The 15866-nt window shown below is 42.8% G+C and overlaps 2 protein-coding genes across 3 annotated transcripts in view; one reads left to right on the top strand and one right to left on the bottom strand.

The window, feature by feature from the left end:
* LOC134452960 (uncharacterized) overlaps nt 1-2437 on the top strand; it is a 3624-nt gene extending 1187 nt beyond the window's left edge. Inside the window, exons 3-5 of the mRNA XM_063203659.1 lie at nt 176-281; nt 372-427; nt 580-2437. Of these exons, the coding sequence (XP_063059729.1) occupies nt 176-281; nt 372-427; nt 580-672 (255 nt within the window). The 3' untranslated portion in view covers nt 673-2437. The remainder of the gene's footprint in view (nt 1-175; nt 282-371; nt 428-579) is intronic.
* A 1346-nt stretch (nt 2438-3783) lies between these two features.
* Nucleotides 3784-15647, bottom strand: cnot8 (CCR4-NOT transcription complex, subunit 8). Of its 2 annotated transcripts, none has more exons than XM_063203658.1 (7): nt 15418-15647; nt 12567-12778; nt 11998-12191; nt 11290-11451; nt 6346-6490; nt 5328-5438; nt 3784-4884 (listed from the first exon to the last, which is right to left on the bottom strand). In XM_063203658.1, the coding sequence occupies exons 2-7, from the start codon at nt 12681-12683 to the stop codon at nt 4756-4758; spliced, it is 858 nt and encodes a 285-aa protein (XP_063059728.1). In that variant the 5' UTR covers nt 12684-12778; nt 15418-15647; the 3' UTR covers nt 3784-4755. The 2 variants fall into 2 exon arrangements, with proteins under 2 accessions (XP_063059728.1, XP_063059727.1); XM_063203657.1 differs by having other exon boundaries at nt 12567-12775; nt 15418-15568.
* Between the last annotated feature and the right edge of the window lie 219 nt (nt 15648-15866).

Here is a 15866-nt window from a genome sequence, read left to right as displayed (position 1 = left end):
AATGGTATAACATGACTTGTCTGTTGACCTGTTTTCTTTGATTTTTTGATCTCTGAAAATGGCTCCTTACAAAGACTAATGCTGCAGTTTGCTTTGGATGTGGAATGATTAAATACTCTAGCATTGCAAGTAAGGATTGTCATTGTGCATACTTTGTGATATTTTTCATTCACAGTTCGCCAAATGTGTCTTGGAGGGATTGCCTCTACAGTTCAACACATCACCCACAGACATCAACAAATTAAGAGAGGAGATTGTGCTTTCTCTTATTTTGAACACAGGTGTTTTTGTTGTTTTATTTCAAAATTCCTCTTGTTTATATACAATTTCTGTCAAACATGAGCGCTAACTCTTGTTCTCTGCACTGCAAGACGACCTGCAGGACCTGTGCCACAGCTGTGGGGAACAGACTGGGGACACACAATGGGTAAGAGTTAAACCCCATCTTACTCAACTGGGCATTGATCAATAATCCTTTATCCATTTTTACCCAAATTCCAGCTTATAAATAAATCAAACATACAATAGTATACCCAATTCCTCAAACTTTGATAATCAAACTTTCAAAAATTGTTTTAGATCGGGTGTGACCGGTGCCTGCGCTGGTTCCACCAGACCTGCGTCCAGTACACAGTTGGCCAGGAAGACTACATTTGTGCAGCATGTCAATAGGATTTGTTTGTAAATATTTTCAAGAAGGTGTACAGTATGTCTGACTATTGTTGTTGTTTTTTCTCTTTTCTTTTCCTTTTTTTCATGTTTTAATAATATGTTGAGAACACCGTTTTTCTGTGCCAGCAGAATGGTTAGTCATGGGCCATAGTGTATGGACAAGCTGCTGTAGTCAAATCGATTTGTCATGTTGTCCATTGACTACTACACTTAACACTTCCGAATTATTTGATAACTGTATTCACCTTTGAGTTGGGAAGACGGTGTCTTGTTGTTGGAATAAATATCTTCCCCAAACTTTGAGTCCAGTTATTAAGAATCGCAAGTGGACACTGGTCCGAAACGTGTTACTCTATAGAACAGTGACGATGTCAAACAAAGGCTTGTTGTTATGACATTACATTTGAATCATGTACTTACAGGGTGAAAGACTTTTTTCCATGTATTTCAGTTCAAAGGCCAATACTTGCCAAAGTTTCTGAGGTGATCGTGGAGGGTGGTAGTTGTATGTACAGTGAATTTGATGCAGCTGATCATCTGTAGAGTTATAGGGGGGCTGTCATATTCTGTCAAGGCGTTGCATGAATGGGCCTGTCACCTGTAAGTCAGGATTGCGAAGAGTAATGCTCGCCAAAGAGATGTGATCATGGCCTCACCTCATTACCCATGTTAAGCATGTATTCATTTTCAGAATCAGAGGCCAATTACGTATTGATGCTTTGAATTAATCAAGCATTACATTTTATGTTATGTTATGTATTCTAATAATGTGTCAAATTATTAGTGAAATATGAAAATTGTTTTATGTGATGGGCTCTCTTTAAGATCAGGTCAGCGTGAAGACACAGGACCCCAGGAGAAAAATCCAGGTGAGATAATTAAGACGTTTTTCTGTGTGGATAAGTTTTAAACGATTGCAACTTGCAAGATTATTGTTGTGCATGTTACTCTTCAACAGGGATTGGTGTAGTGTCATCTGACTGGTCCCGACTGAAAGATACTCATGGAATATTACATGCAATATTGCAATCCAAAATCTACTATGAGCTAACTGGGATGTGTGATTAGGAGAGAATATTGGTATGTGATTCTTAACCTTGTCTTTGGCCTGGTTGTGTGCGAGACTGGATAAGTGTTGGTGGGTTGGTACTGTTTGTTATTAAATGATTGCTGACTCTATGACTTGATGTGAAGGGCACAGTGACCTCCAGATGTGTCAACAGGCCTGATGTGGTGACACAAGTTTGTGCCTTAATGAAGATGCACTTTTTTGTGCAAAATTTACTTTGAAGTCCATTTTAAGTGGAAAATTGTTGGAAGTATGGACATTTCTGACCATGTTTGTTTATAGGTGACCGTTGGGAAGAAGCAACCAGTGGAAGACAGCTTCTTATGCATTATATTGATGTCACTAATACATTTCATTATTGACGCATCTGGAAGAGTCTTGGGTTGTGTGTAATTATGTGGTCTGGACAAGCATGCCCGGAAGCCAGATTGTGTGTTGCCTGTTGTAGGTCTGGGCTTATGTGTGCAGGTTTGTGTTGGTGTTCCAAGCAGACGGAGAAGACAAGGGCCATGGATGAGAAAGAGGTGACACGGTGATCTGGATAACCCAAACCAGGCAGAGGACCCAGAGAGTACATGCATAGTCATAACATAATAAATAAATAATCTCTGTTAGCATATAATAACTTTCGGGTTCAGGGAAATTCAGGATTGGATCATCATGTTTTAGGGTGAGAGGATTGAACCCAGAGCTCTGTATGCTTTACTTATTCTGCAATATTTAATGTGCTAAGATTAATAAATCATTGATTCAGACATAACTTCAGTCTATGGCTCAATTTCTTCCACAGAGGAACTAGCTGACACATAAACTCTCCTCAGAGGATGTGTCTATGTAGGCCTACAGGTATAATGGAAGAACAGATGCGCTCTTAAGTAAAACAGAGTTGCCTATGCATGCTTTTATATGCACCAATGTTAATCACTTCTCACTTTGTTGATCATTGTGAACTCTTGAACTGTATTGTCTATGCATTAGTAGAGGCCAGGAAACAGCTTCTCACTCACTCTAATAAAGCTAAGAACATTAAGCTTGGCAGGAACAAATATGTTGCTGGTCTCCAAACAGAAGCTGTGGCCCATAAGGCCTGGGTTATGACTGGTATTTTTGTACAGCTGACCCTCTGTAGTCGAGTCATATTCTGGCAAGGCGTTGCCAGAATTTGACTACAGCACACGAGTCAGGAGGTAGCCTAGTAGCCCTACCCACCAGTGGCCAAAATTACTAATGCCTGCGAGTGGGTCTAGCCTTGGACAATGCCCCATGCCCGTCTCTTTTATGATTTGGAGGTGTTGTTTTTGCAAATAATAGTATTTCTGCTGTCCTCAGGCAGACCCTCTGTCTTCACATTTGTCAAAGACGCACAAGATGTAACAGGTGGCTATTTACAACACAAATGTAAAAAATCCTTGCCCAATTCATGTCCTATGGGCAAAAGTAATTTGTCAAAGGTGATTCCCATTGGTTATCTATCATATTTCAGTCAAATTAGGTTTCTACAATGGTATCCAGTAAAGGGTGCCAATACCAGTGATTCCAGGAGCTTTACCTTCTTCAATTCCCCCCCCCTTGTAGTTTAGTTTTCATTGCTGTTGATAATTTTAACATTTAGTATCAACCACAAGCTTTCTATAGAAAAATCATGGTTGACCTTATTATTTGTTGTCTGGAGATATGTCCCTCAATGTGCTTAAACTTCAAGGGTTCCAATTACTAACTGGCGGCACTGTATTTGCCTTTGTGGGACAGTGCAGTCCAAGCTATTACTGTGCAGTGAACTTCCAACACCTGAATTAAGCATGCTACTGTCAAATGCTTTGGAGAGTATTGCTGACATTACTACAAGCAATGCAATTTCACTTCTAAACGGACACTGTGCTTTAGTTTTAATACTTAATATTAAATGGATTGCATGAATGTATGGAAAGCAAATACATTTGCAAATACATTGGCATTTTCAAAACACACAGCTTCATCTCCCATTAAAGCCAGTGAAGGGCAGCCTTGTCTGTTGGGGATTTTAAAACACACATTTTTACTCATCTTTGTATAAACATTTTTAATGTACAACAGCTTTAAACAACACATATCCTTTACAATAAAAAGATGCCACAATCATGGGGTTGGACATTCATGGAGAGGGGGGTGGAGGGCAAAGGGCTGCTAGGCCCATGCCAACCTGTGCCACCCAGGGGGCGCCATTCCCAACCAAATAAAATTCCCACTCAGACTCCGCCGAGGGTGCACAGAAAACACCCGTCTGCATCCCAATGCCTGCCGCCACTGCTGCTGCTGCTGCTGCCGCCGCCACCTCCTCATTTTTCTTTTGTTTTCTATTTTTCTTTAAAGCTTCCGTTAAAATCCTCGCCCCTCCCGCCATCAGTCTGTCTCCACGTTCCAAAAAAAAAAGAAACAAGAAGGAGAGTCTGGAGGGAAGAACTGTACCCTGGGGTCACACAGCAGACGGACTCTGGGCCAGGTCGGGGCCGAGCAGCAGCCGGAACCAGGAGCCAGAGTGGTTTGCTGTGTGTGTTGTTGAGTGTGGGGCTGGTGGTGGCTGCTGTGCAGATAGTGACCTCTAGGTGTCGCTGGTGTCCATGTTTCACTAGGGCACAGTTCCCGCTCCAGCCACAACCAACGCAGAACAAAGCAAAACAAAAAAAACTGAGGCAAAAAAGAAGAGAATAAAAGGAAAAAAATAAAAACAACAACTGGTGAATACAAAAATCCTCTAACTTCATCCAAACGCTTTGGATTGGTTTATTCGTGCGTTGAGTCATCGACTGGGCAAACCAGGCCTGGTCACATTGGCTGAAATCCACTGGAATGATTCTTGGTTGGTTCCTTTGTTGTTGTTGTTGTTGTTGTTTGTCTTTAAGTTTTTTTCCTCTTCTTTTTTTTTGAAAACAAGAGTTTGTAATGTTGTTGCTGGAAGGGTTGATACTGTTACGTAGACACGAATGGAACTGAATAAACAAGTGCATCATGGTCTTGCTTGGGCGATGTCTTGGTGGTCAGTGCTTGCTGTTGCTCTCTTCTTGGGACGAGTTGGAGATGCCGTTCTGGCTCTGGGTCGAGCCGGAGCCCAGGCCGTACAGACGCCCGCAGTACTTGGCGTCGTCGATGTTGTCTTCAAAGAACAGCTGCAATAGCAAGGAGGAGAACCGTTTGACTGGGTTTATCAAGTATTTTAATTAAGAACAACTGCAAAAGTGGAGGAGTTTTTATTGGGTACATCATCTCAACTCAAACAAGACCTTCTGCATATCTGCTATGAAACAAGTAGGGGCCTATACTGTAAAAACAATCTATAACAATGTAAACTCTGAAAGAGTGTACAAGATGCATGGAAAGTCCATATACAGTATGTGAATGTAAAAGTGCCTATGAAATGACAAAGTTCAATCACTATGCAGTGCAAAAGGTAATGGGTGTACAGAATGTGCCAGGACACAAGTGAAGATACATGTACATGTAATCCAAAAACTATAATGCAAAATTGTGGTGGCGCAAGATGTAGAGCCTAAGCACTGTGTGTGTGTGTGTGTGTGTGTGTGTGTGTGTGTGTGTGTGTACGAGGCATTACCTCCTTCATGCGGAAGAAGGCCATCCCCGTCAGCAGCGAATCAGAGCCTGCCTGGTGCTGCCGGCCAATCCGCTTCAACTCCAGCTGATCCGCCACCTCTTGGAGCCCGCCCTACATGGGGAGGGAATGAACAAAAATGAGCATAAGCCTCACTTTCAGAGTCCATTACACCTTACACGTAATACGCACCAACAAGACACATTTGTAATCGAAACAGTTACAGTTTGCAGTCTACAATGCTTTGGTTTCGGGCTTTGATAGTCAGCTGAAAAAGGTGGGTGCTGGCAGAACAGGTCCTATGTCTTACCACGAGTGTACAGACTCAGCGATTTAATAGCCACATTGTAGCAAAAGCATTACTGTGCACATTCAATAGTAAAGTCACTGTTGTGTGGTTAGAACTGAGTTCAGAATTGAGTTAACGATTGTCATTATATGGTGCCAGGTCTGGCTGACGAGGTTGTTGTGGGTGTTGTAGTCGTGTGCAGAGATATCTGTGCCTGCTGTAATGATACACAGGGCAACTTTTTGAGCAATGTTGGCGGGCAACGTCATGATTGGCTATTCATTTTCTGATGAAATGGCTGAAAAAAAAGTTGTCTGCTGCTGATCCAAGTTCTCCTAATAAAACATGATTTAAACAACAGTTTAAACAACATCTCCTAGTATCATTGGCCAGAGAGATTATAAAAAAAAAACCCTGTGTATCATCACCTTATCAACCTGGCCATAGATCCTCACGTTATTCTCCAGAACTTAAAGTCCTCAGCCGTACATGATGTAAAGTTGTTGCCTTCTGCGTTTACTGCGTGAAGGATGCTACAAAGCGCCTTAGAGTGGACGCTGACTGAACTACTACTAAGTACACAACATACAATTACGATCCTTGTGTTTAACAAGACGGCATGACAGACACGTCCATACCGCGAGCTGTACAAAGAGAAAGGCAAGAAATGACGACGAGGGGGGGTGGCACCAATGTCATGTAGGCGTCAATGTAGGGCGATTATTACATTACCTTGAGGTTCTTGCAGCTCTTCATGAGGTACTTGACGTCGTAGATGGCCGGGAAGAAGAGGTTGAGGATGTGGAAGAACTCATGCTCCTCCTCCGGGAGCCGGGCGTCTGTGAGGAGCTTCACCAGGTAGCCAAAGTCATAGCCGCTGCAGAGCAGAGCAGAGGGGGGACAGGCAGAGGAAAGGTTCAAGTTAAAGTGTTTATGAAACGAAAACAAAGTAAAGGAATTTGACCATTTCCGGGACAGATTCTGAAAGTTCTAAGCCTTGTGAATAAAATGGGATATTGTCTGGGTGATATTTTGTCCTAAAAGTCATGTTAAAACGTTCCCAAAAAGTGTTATGTTCGTTTTTTTTGGTGACATGCAAATTTTATGCAAATGATATGCGTGACATAAAAGGGGGGAGTTCACCTCATTCCACCTTGTTCAGATCAATGGCGGCTAGTGCCAAACCAAAGCGCAGTGTCAAGCAGTGTGTTGCTGGAGGGCCGAACGGTGCCAGCAGCAAAAATGGCTACTTGACAGAAGGAATATCTTTGCACAAGTTCCCTTCTGTGAAGAATGATGGAACTGTGGCCAACTGTGGAGAAGGCTAAAACAAGGGCTCTGTGGATCCAATTCGTACGCAGGCACCGGTGTGGCAGCTTTTGTGATATGCACCGGATTCTCATCCGCCCTATAGGCTATCTGCTTGTAGGATAGACTGAGTAAAGTTAAGTATAGGGTACAGTTGGGATAAATCAAATATGCCTGTGTAACAACAAGACTCTGATCTAATTCCAAAGTGTAGGCATAACATAAATGACAGCCCCAAAACATTTGCTGACCATATCGAAGATTGTGTAATCTCTGTTTATGTTGACATTCGCTTCCTGCCATACATTTGTCCCACATCGCTTGCCATAGCCTTGTACAAGCAGATGTACATGTGGATGAGAATTCCGGTGCATATCACAAAAGCTGCCACACCGGCGTGGTTTTGAAGCAAGCTCATGGTCACTGTTGTGCTCGGCACATTTCCACCCCTCGTGCTTCACCACAAATGTGGAGATCACGGGCATGTTTGTACTGAAGAGAATACTATTGTCTCAAGCAGTTCCAACAATTGACATCGCCGGCGTGCAGACTGAAACTGCCCCTGTAACTGCTCGTGCACTGCTTTGCTTTAGGCTACGTTTTACCTTGTCCATCTGCTTTGTATGTTGTTTTCAGGAAATGGTAATGCAGATTACATGCCAAACCGGTGCAAATGCTCTCGGGATATGCACTTTTTGTTGATTGCCATTCAACTGGTCAATAAATTGGTTTTGGGATATCCGCGCTTCAGCCTCCGTGGTGCTCTCGGTCGGGGACAGCCAACTCACAGACTGGGCTACTACTTAGCGAATAAACGGAGATGCATATAGAGTAGGCCTACTTTTTTTCTCTCTTCTTCTTTTTTAGGATTACGGGGCTGCTCCAACAGCCCATTACCTCCGTTTTTTCTCTAGTTGATAATATTTTTGCATGTACATGCATTTCAATCACACTATATCGCGCAATTGAATCAAAATGCCCCCCATTTGTCAACAAATACACACGCCATGTCATCTTTGGGTCATGGCAAAGCGCCCTTAGCATCCGTAACCATAAAGAAAATAAACTGTCAGGCTAGGTCAACAATGGTCACTTCGCCTGTCAGACATGTCACTTTCTGCAGATGTATCAGTGCCTCTGAAATAGATTTGTGCTGCTGTTTTTTTTTTCTCATGAGGTTGGATGTGTGGTTTTTCGACACGCTGATGTTTGTATCAGAATTTTGGTTCCTTTATAGCAGGGGTCCCCAAACTAAGGCCCGGGGGCCGGATGCGGCCCGCCAAGCCCCTTTGACCGGCCCTCCACCTCTCTGCACCTCACCATTTGAACTGGCCCAAAGAAGCAATCCTCACAGAAAATAGAATAATGATCAAATATATTTTTTAAACCATATTTTTCTAAACTTTCCTTGCTATTTTTACATGTTTTTTGGAAATCAAAAGGAATACCTGTGGTGTTTCAAATTGAGAAACATGTGAAGTACTCGCTTCTTTTGCAAATCACTTGCAATGATGAACTATTTTGTGCTAGAAATTATGACTATAACAGGCAGTGGCCTAGTATACAGCCCACATGATTGATCCTGGCCCCCGATCACTGTCATGAAAGATAATGTGGCCCCCAGAGGAAAAAGTTTGGGGACCCCTGCTTTATAAGATGTGGGTCCATCAAATGTGTGTTGTTTTCTCAGATCGCCATACTAGCAAACCAGGGACTCTCCTCTTTGATGTCACAGCCCAGCTCATTAGTCACACCAAATTTCACAGAATTCACACTTTGAGTTGCCATTTTCACAAGTTTCTCCAGGATGATTGGGTTCAAAGTCTCATCGATGCTATCAGAAAAAACAAGGCTTTAATGGGAATGACCGTTTGTTTTTGTTTCATAAACCCTTTAAAAACACTTACATCGGACAGAAACATCTACAGAGGGAGAGACGAGGAGGAAATGATAGTTATCAATACTTAAAACGGAAAGAAACATCTGAAAGACTGTAGCCGCTGCAAAGAAAGAGACAGACCAGGAAGAAACGTTTGTGAAAAAAAAACACCAATGTATATAGGACCGAGACGTCAGAGAAGTAGTCACTGGGTCAGTGACATTGGAAACGTATTATATGAAAAAACATTTTATGTATACAGGACAGAAACTGCAGTCACTGCAGAGGGTGGGAATGTTGGTTTCTTTTAGCCTTTATTCAGATAGGAGCAGGGCTCTAAATTAACTGTTTTACATCACAAGCCAAAAATGCTAGTAAATGTTAACCTTACTAGCCAAACAAACACGCTCACCAATGGGTGGCTACTACTGGCTAGTAAGTTGGTCTTTTCTACCAGCCAAAATGAAATTTCTCCAGCACTTGGCCAGTTGGCTGGTGTTAATTTAGAGCCCTGGATAGGACAGTGAAGATGGAGACAGAAAACTGTGAGAGTGAGAGAGTGAAAGCGATGTGTAAGGGCTAGGACATGACCCAGGCCGGATTCAAACCCGTTTCCCCATGGGCAATGGTGCCCAATATATAGTTTGGCACGTCAACACACTTCATAACATGAAGAGCAACTCAATCAATGCATGCTGGGCAACACCATCCTCACGCAAGATCCTCATTCATCATGTTAAAGACTGACCCATCAATAATATGCTCACACATCTACCTTCAACACTCATACAACGTACACAGTGAACAAATCAGGCAATAACTGCCTGAAGTCATCAAACAGTTTTGAAGATATGACTACCTAACTGAAAATGCTATAAGGAGGCCCGTGTTGCTCCACCCCTCCTATGTCTGTCAAATAATTCCATGGCTGAAGTGACCTAACTGTTCCGATGTTGCGACGAGTTTTGACGACTTAACCGAAGACATTACAAAGAAGACTGTGCTGTCCCAAGCCTAGCACACAAGTCACAAGTTCACAAATATACATACACACAGGGTATTAAAACCATCAAGCCTGTGTAAATATTAACCAGCTGGGCTACACAGTGGGTGTTGGGGAATAAGATGTGTAACGGGAGACAGGGAAGATGGGCAGAAAGATTGAACTACAGAAATGACTTCAGTAAAACTGTATTATAAATGACGAAAATAAAACAAAATCAAGGACAAAGTGGGGTAACATACGTTCCCAAAAGGTTTGTTATCCCACTTTGTCCTTGGTTTTCTTTATTTTCTGCATTTATAATACAGTTTTACTGAAGTGCATTCAGCTCCTGTGTGCGACTCCTTCTCCCCCTCCCTGAATAACTATTGTGGAATTACGCTTCGTGAGAAAGACAATGGCGCGGACGCCAACTATACCTTCAACTACAGAAGTGAAGCGCAGACAGATTCAACTGGAATCAGCACCAGTCATTGCCAATACGTTCCTTCAATGACCCCCCCCCCAACCAGTTAAATCCCAAAATCACCCTTAACCCATTTCTAGCCGTGTGTGTGTGTGTGTACGTGTCTTTTTTCCTCTTTATCTTTCTGTGCCGGCCTTGAGCTATTTCCAATAGGGCTGTAACGATATTGTATCGAATAAAAAAATCGTGATACACAGAGTCACGATACTGTATCTTGATAGAAGAAGGCAGTATTGTGATACACCCTTTCAAAGTTCTGTTACTCTTCTGTCCAGAAAACAACCACATGACACGATGTCATGGTGCTTCAAAGCTTCAAATCAATATCATTATTACTTTTTAACTTTCGTTATATTATTAGTAACCTCTTGCAACCTATTCTACCTATAAACAGTCATCAAAAAGATACATTTTAAAAATCATGCGGTGTATTGAATCGTATGTCAAAAATCCTCATACGAACCCAAACGCGAGTTGAGTATATCGTTACAGCCCTAGTATCCAAGGGAGTGTCTACCTCAAAGTGCACCCACAACCAACTGAAAACTTGACGTCATCAACTTGAACTTCACCCAAACAACTTAAACACACTATTGATATTGATTTATCTCTGTATGGTTTGTGTGTGTGTGTGTGTGTGTGTCAGGGCTTGACATTGGCAACTGCCAACCGACAAAATGCTGGTAAAGCTTTGCTGTGTAGCTAGTAACAATTTCAGTCTCACTAGCCGCTTTGACAGGTAACTTATTCTTTGGTGTGACAAATCACAGGAGCTGGATCAATTCTGCAAGAATAGTTTAAGGGGGAAAAAACTGACAACAAAACTCTGGCTAGCAGAAGGCTAAATGACTAGTGACTCAGGAAAACCACTAGCCACAGTGGCCTCTGAGCAAACAAGTTAACATCAAGCCCTGGTGTGTGTGTGTGTGTGTGTGTGTGTGTGTGTGTGTGTGTGTGTGTGTGTGTGTGTGTGTGTGTGTGTGTGTGTGTGTGTGTGTGTACCCGTCCAGGCTGACCCACCTGTGAAAAGACAGCCACTTGACGTTTTCGCACAGCACCAGGCCTGACGTCATGAGCAGCTCGGCGAAGTAAAGCGTGTCGATGCCCTCTTCCTCGTGCTTCTTGAACTGGAGGCCCGAGTTCGTCAGGAGGTCTATCGACTCCTGGGAGTACATGTCCTCTCTGGAGGGAGCAGAGAGCGAGAGGGAAAGAACGGCAGAGGCAAAGAGACAGAGATTGTTTTTTTTTTTTTTTTAACCAAAAGACAAGACTAGGCAATTGCCAAGGACCACACCAAATTTGACCATTGTAGGGACCAACAGGCATCATACGTAAATACCAGCAAAAACAATTCAAGAGGTCCCCATGTCTATATTTTGTCAAGGGGCCCCAAAATGGGTGGAATCACTGCTAGAGAGAGAGAACGGCGAAGAAAGACAAGTGCATACACAAATTTATATGACTTCAAATGACAGCAACATGCTGTGACCCCAGTTTTCCCAGGCAGTTTGCCTGAACTGAAAGGCCACAACAGCCCCAAAATACCCTATCTATTCTCTTGCACCCCTTACATTTCACAAAACTGTTGTTTGTGGACAGTTGAAATCTTTTGACAGGCCAAACATGTTGTCTAGAAACATCCAAAAGCGCTCCATCTGATGAAGTGAAACACTCAGGAGGACTGCCTGTACAGTTGCTTGCTTGCTAACATAACTTGTCGCTACGTACGTTAGGTTGAACTTGAAGTTGAACTGCCACGTGGTGGTGCCCTGCGGGTAGTCCCCGTCCTCGTTCATGAAGGAGAGGCCAAGCTGGATGATTTTCAGCAGGTCCACGTTGCACCGCAGCAGCTGGTACTGGTACTCCACCGTGCTGCGGAACTCACCGATTGGCCGGACGACCACACCGGGGAACTCCGTGTCCTGTTGCGGAAAAGGAAATGAAGACGAAATGAGATGGAAACAAAAAACAGCAACAACAACAAAAAATGGCATGGTGATGCAACATGACGACGATGAGCTCACATCATTTTCACAAGGCCCACATCATTTTCACAAGACAATCTTGTTGTGTTTTCAGTGGGTTTAGAGGGATAGACGGTTTGCACGATATATCCAAAAGGAATGACTTGGAATGCCAGAATATCAGAAATTCTTGACTAATGAGGTGAAACAAACATCATGTGTATAAGCTATGTAAATACCTAAACGTGCAAGCTGTTTTACAGTGCTGTTCAACAAAAGAGATGGACTTCCTATTGGTGGAAACGTGGCGGAATAGGCGTGCGAGTACCATACCATGGCGATGAAGTTGTAGCTCTGGACGATCTGCCGTATTTTCCTCATCTCCTCCTCCAGGTTGCAGGCCCATACTTCACAGATGATCTGGCTGGTGTCCGCTAGGGCGGCAGGCATTTTGGAAGGCCGAAGAAGTGACGGAGAGCCCCAGGGTAACGGATCTGTGGCAGCAGCCAGCGAAGTGCACGCTGCACCAGAAGCAGGGTCTTCTACTTTAAACACACAACAGACACCACATCATAGACGTTAGTGTACACTATACACAACAAGCAAAGCATAACTTTGATCACATCAATCACAACAATATAATACCACCAGAAAACTAAAACTTCCATGTAGAGGTGCACCGAAAATTCGGCCGCCGAAAATATTCGGCCGAAAATGCAAAAAAAGACACTTTCGGTTTTCGGCCGAAAGCCAATTGAGCGGCCGAATCGGAGGCCGAATAGAAAATGAATTGAAAATGGGCATTAATTAAACTAATTCAGTAAATCAGTTCTACTCTAACATTTGAAGACATCAAATACACATTTATTTTCTTTCCAAAACATGTCAAAACATTTGGATGTGCATTTCTGCCAAATACAGTAGCCTATTCGAAATTCGATGGTCACTATTGGAATGTTATTCGAAAATCCGAAAAAAAGACGTGCGTTTGCTAACTGAGGGATTTCCACTGTCATCCCTTGAAACGTGTAGCCTAAATTCCGCCGACGTATCATAAAGAGTTCAATACTTATTTACAGTGGCCTTCCATCTACAGCACCAGGGGGGAGCAATAGCTAGAAAATGCTGTCGAGTGTACACCTCTGAACGTCCAGCAGCACGTTCACTGGAAGAGGAGTCTGTGCGTCTGTGACAAGAAATATTTATCATTCCCTTCCCCTCCTTCCATTCTCGTGGCACGGCAAAGTAAACCCCACTGAACAGCTGTTCGCTAGTTGGGCTGCATTAGAACTAGTTAGCAATTGACATTGTTGACAGACAGTATCCCGATTCGCACGGCTACAGGGGGTGGCTTTTACCAAGTTTGTTTTACAAATCTGAAGCAACGCCATATGAAACGAACCCCAAATAGTTGCAGATTATAGTAAGCCAGATACAATCGCCTCAGCTAAGAGTGCTCAGCTAGTTTACTTCGCTTGTTAGCTTATCATTAGCCTATTAGCGAGATATTGAAATAACCTGCCATTGTTGACACTGACTGACAGCTACAAGTAGCTTACCTTGCAGAAGTTTACGCTGGCCAAATCAGACGCAAATTGATGTGACATTATTCCCGAACAGTTACAGATGACAGTCCATGTTTACAAAACCATCACCAATTGCAGATTTACAGTGTCAGCGATTTATTTATGAATGCCCAATGCCCATTCCCGAAATGCACGAGATGCGTGGCTTCTCCCTGGCTGTGTGTGTGTCGTGTCGGCGGGGGGCGGGACGCTTTCAGACACACTCGCCTTACGAGTTGGAAATTAAAGATGAGCATGGTATCTAGACCTACCAGAGAAATTAGAATACAGGGGAGCTACTGGGTTAATTTAATGTAACCCTGCAGTACTTTTCATTTGTCACTTAACACTGCCAGGGAGGCCAACACAGATTTTTTTTTTACTGGCTGGATTTTTTTTATTCGACAGGACTATTCTAAATTCGAAAGGAAAACGAATATTTGAACATTCGAATATTCGTGCACATCCATAAATAAACCATTATTTCAGCAATATTCAAAAATAGTGAAAAAACTAACTTTTGATCACTTTTGACTGAACTGTAATATTCGGTTTCGGTTTCGGTATTCGGCCAAGTGATTCATTATTTTTCGGTTTCGGTTTCGGCCACAAATTTTCATTTCGGTGCACCTCTACTTACATGTTAGTTGGTTGGTCTGGTACAGTAAAAGTAATTGTAATGGGTTGGGGCACTAAAAGTAATGCTTAATCACAAAGAAAAAGATACAAGATTGTAATTTTATTCTTTTCCCTGTGATTTCAGGAATACCCCTGTAACTATGGTCCGCCATCAGAGATTGCTGTTACAGCCCCTTTGCTTGCATGTTGATGCACACTTTTCTTCACACAAAACAGTGTATGCTACTTTACTTCACTCTTTCAGCTTACACCTGTTAATGACAGTTTTGACATTTCTATCAGAACACATCCCATCATCTTTGAATGCCGTAAGAAGTCAAGTCCTTGATCAGTGAACGTGTAAGTAACAGCTCATCGATTGAACACCATGTCAGAATCAAAATCTGCTTTATTGGCCAGGGACACTTGCATGTAGCTATCTGACAGGGAACATTCTGTGAATATTACTGAAGCACTGTAAGCCCAGGCTACGAAAGTGCAATTTCGTTCCTGCCTGTACAGAAGTGCGGGAAAAGGTGGCATGGCATTAAACACTTGGGTTTCTGGGGTGAACCGCTGGAGTCCTTAAGGTTGGCAGAACATCATGCTATGTTAGCTATGTTGGTACAGTAGCCAGCACCAGCAGTCACTTAAAATGTCAACTTTGCGATATGTACCAGCAGCAGGCCACCTTTATTTAGGCTAGTCACTCAACCACCTTCCCGTACAATAGGGGAGGACAATGAAATAACCCTTTGTGAAATGAATAAAGAACATACGAGTAATGTAACCGGGCAGGCTAAGGCAGCTAACTGATGGCTAACATTGTTTATGGGTTAGCGAGCATAATAGATGGCGTGCTAGGTAGGCTAATGCTAGCATACGTAGCTTTATTTCCACCGTGTGAGTAGAGGGGCCTTATGGACCAACAATTCACATGTATTCCATAAACCTAAACACTTTCGCTACTAATGTTTCACATGGAAGCATGTACACTGTACCTTTGTGATCTGATGTTCTGATGCAGCCGCAGCAAGACGTTGGCTTTCTCCTCTGTATCTAGGAAGTGGCTGCAAACATGCTAACATCCACGCAGGCGCATTTTGCATGGGGTCTTCTGTCCGCTCCGCTACCCAAACTTTACTAACGGGATTTGGAACCGCTAGAGGGAGGTCACACTCTGTGTTAGTCTAGTCAGGTGGAATCACTGCTATTTCTATCTATCTATTTATCTATCTATCTATCTATCTATCTATCTATCTATCTATCTATCTATCTATCTATCTATCTATCTATCTATCTATCTATCTAGGCCTGGTGGTTTACAAAATAAATCATCCAATGATGTTGGTCCTCTAAGCTGTTCCGGTTGCACATTCAGTTTTTTTTTCCTGAACATAGGCTTCTTACATTGTTGTTTTTTTGTGTTTGGCAAAATAGGCTATAGCCT

The sequence above is a fragment of the Engraulis encrasicolus genome, chromosome 7 (genome assembly GCF_034702125.1).
Source record: "Engraulis encrasicolus isolate BLACKSEA-1 chromosome 7, IST_EnEncr_1.0, whole genome shotgun sequence".
In the NCBI taxonomy this organism is placed as follows: domain Eukaryota; kingdom Metazoa; phylum Chordata; class Actinopteri; order Clupeiformes; family Engraulidae; genus Engraulis; species Engraulis encrasicolus.
This window is presented reverse-complemented; position numbering and strand designations above follow the sequence as displayed.

What these genes read in the sequence shown, in the direction of transcription:
- cnot8 (XM_063203658.1), bottom strand. Translation starts at nt 12,683, where the DNA reads ATGCCTGCCGCCCTAGCGGACACCAGCCAGATCATCTGTGAAGTATGG. An exon ending in AGAGCTGCAAGAACCTCAAG is followed by an intron (nt 5,439 to 6,345) that starts GTAATGTAATAA and finishes CTCCCCATGTAG; the next exon opens with GGCGGGCTCCAAGAGGTGGC. An exon ending in CCTTCTTCCGCATGAAGGAG is followed by an intron (nt 4,885 to 5,327) that starts GTAATGCCTCGT and finishes TTGCTATTGCAG; the next exon opens with CTGTTCTTTGAAGACAACAT.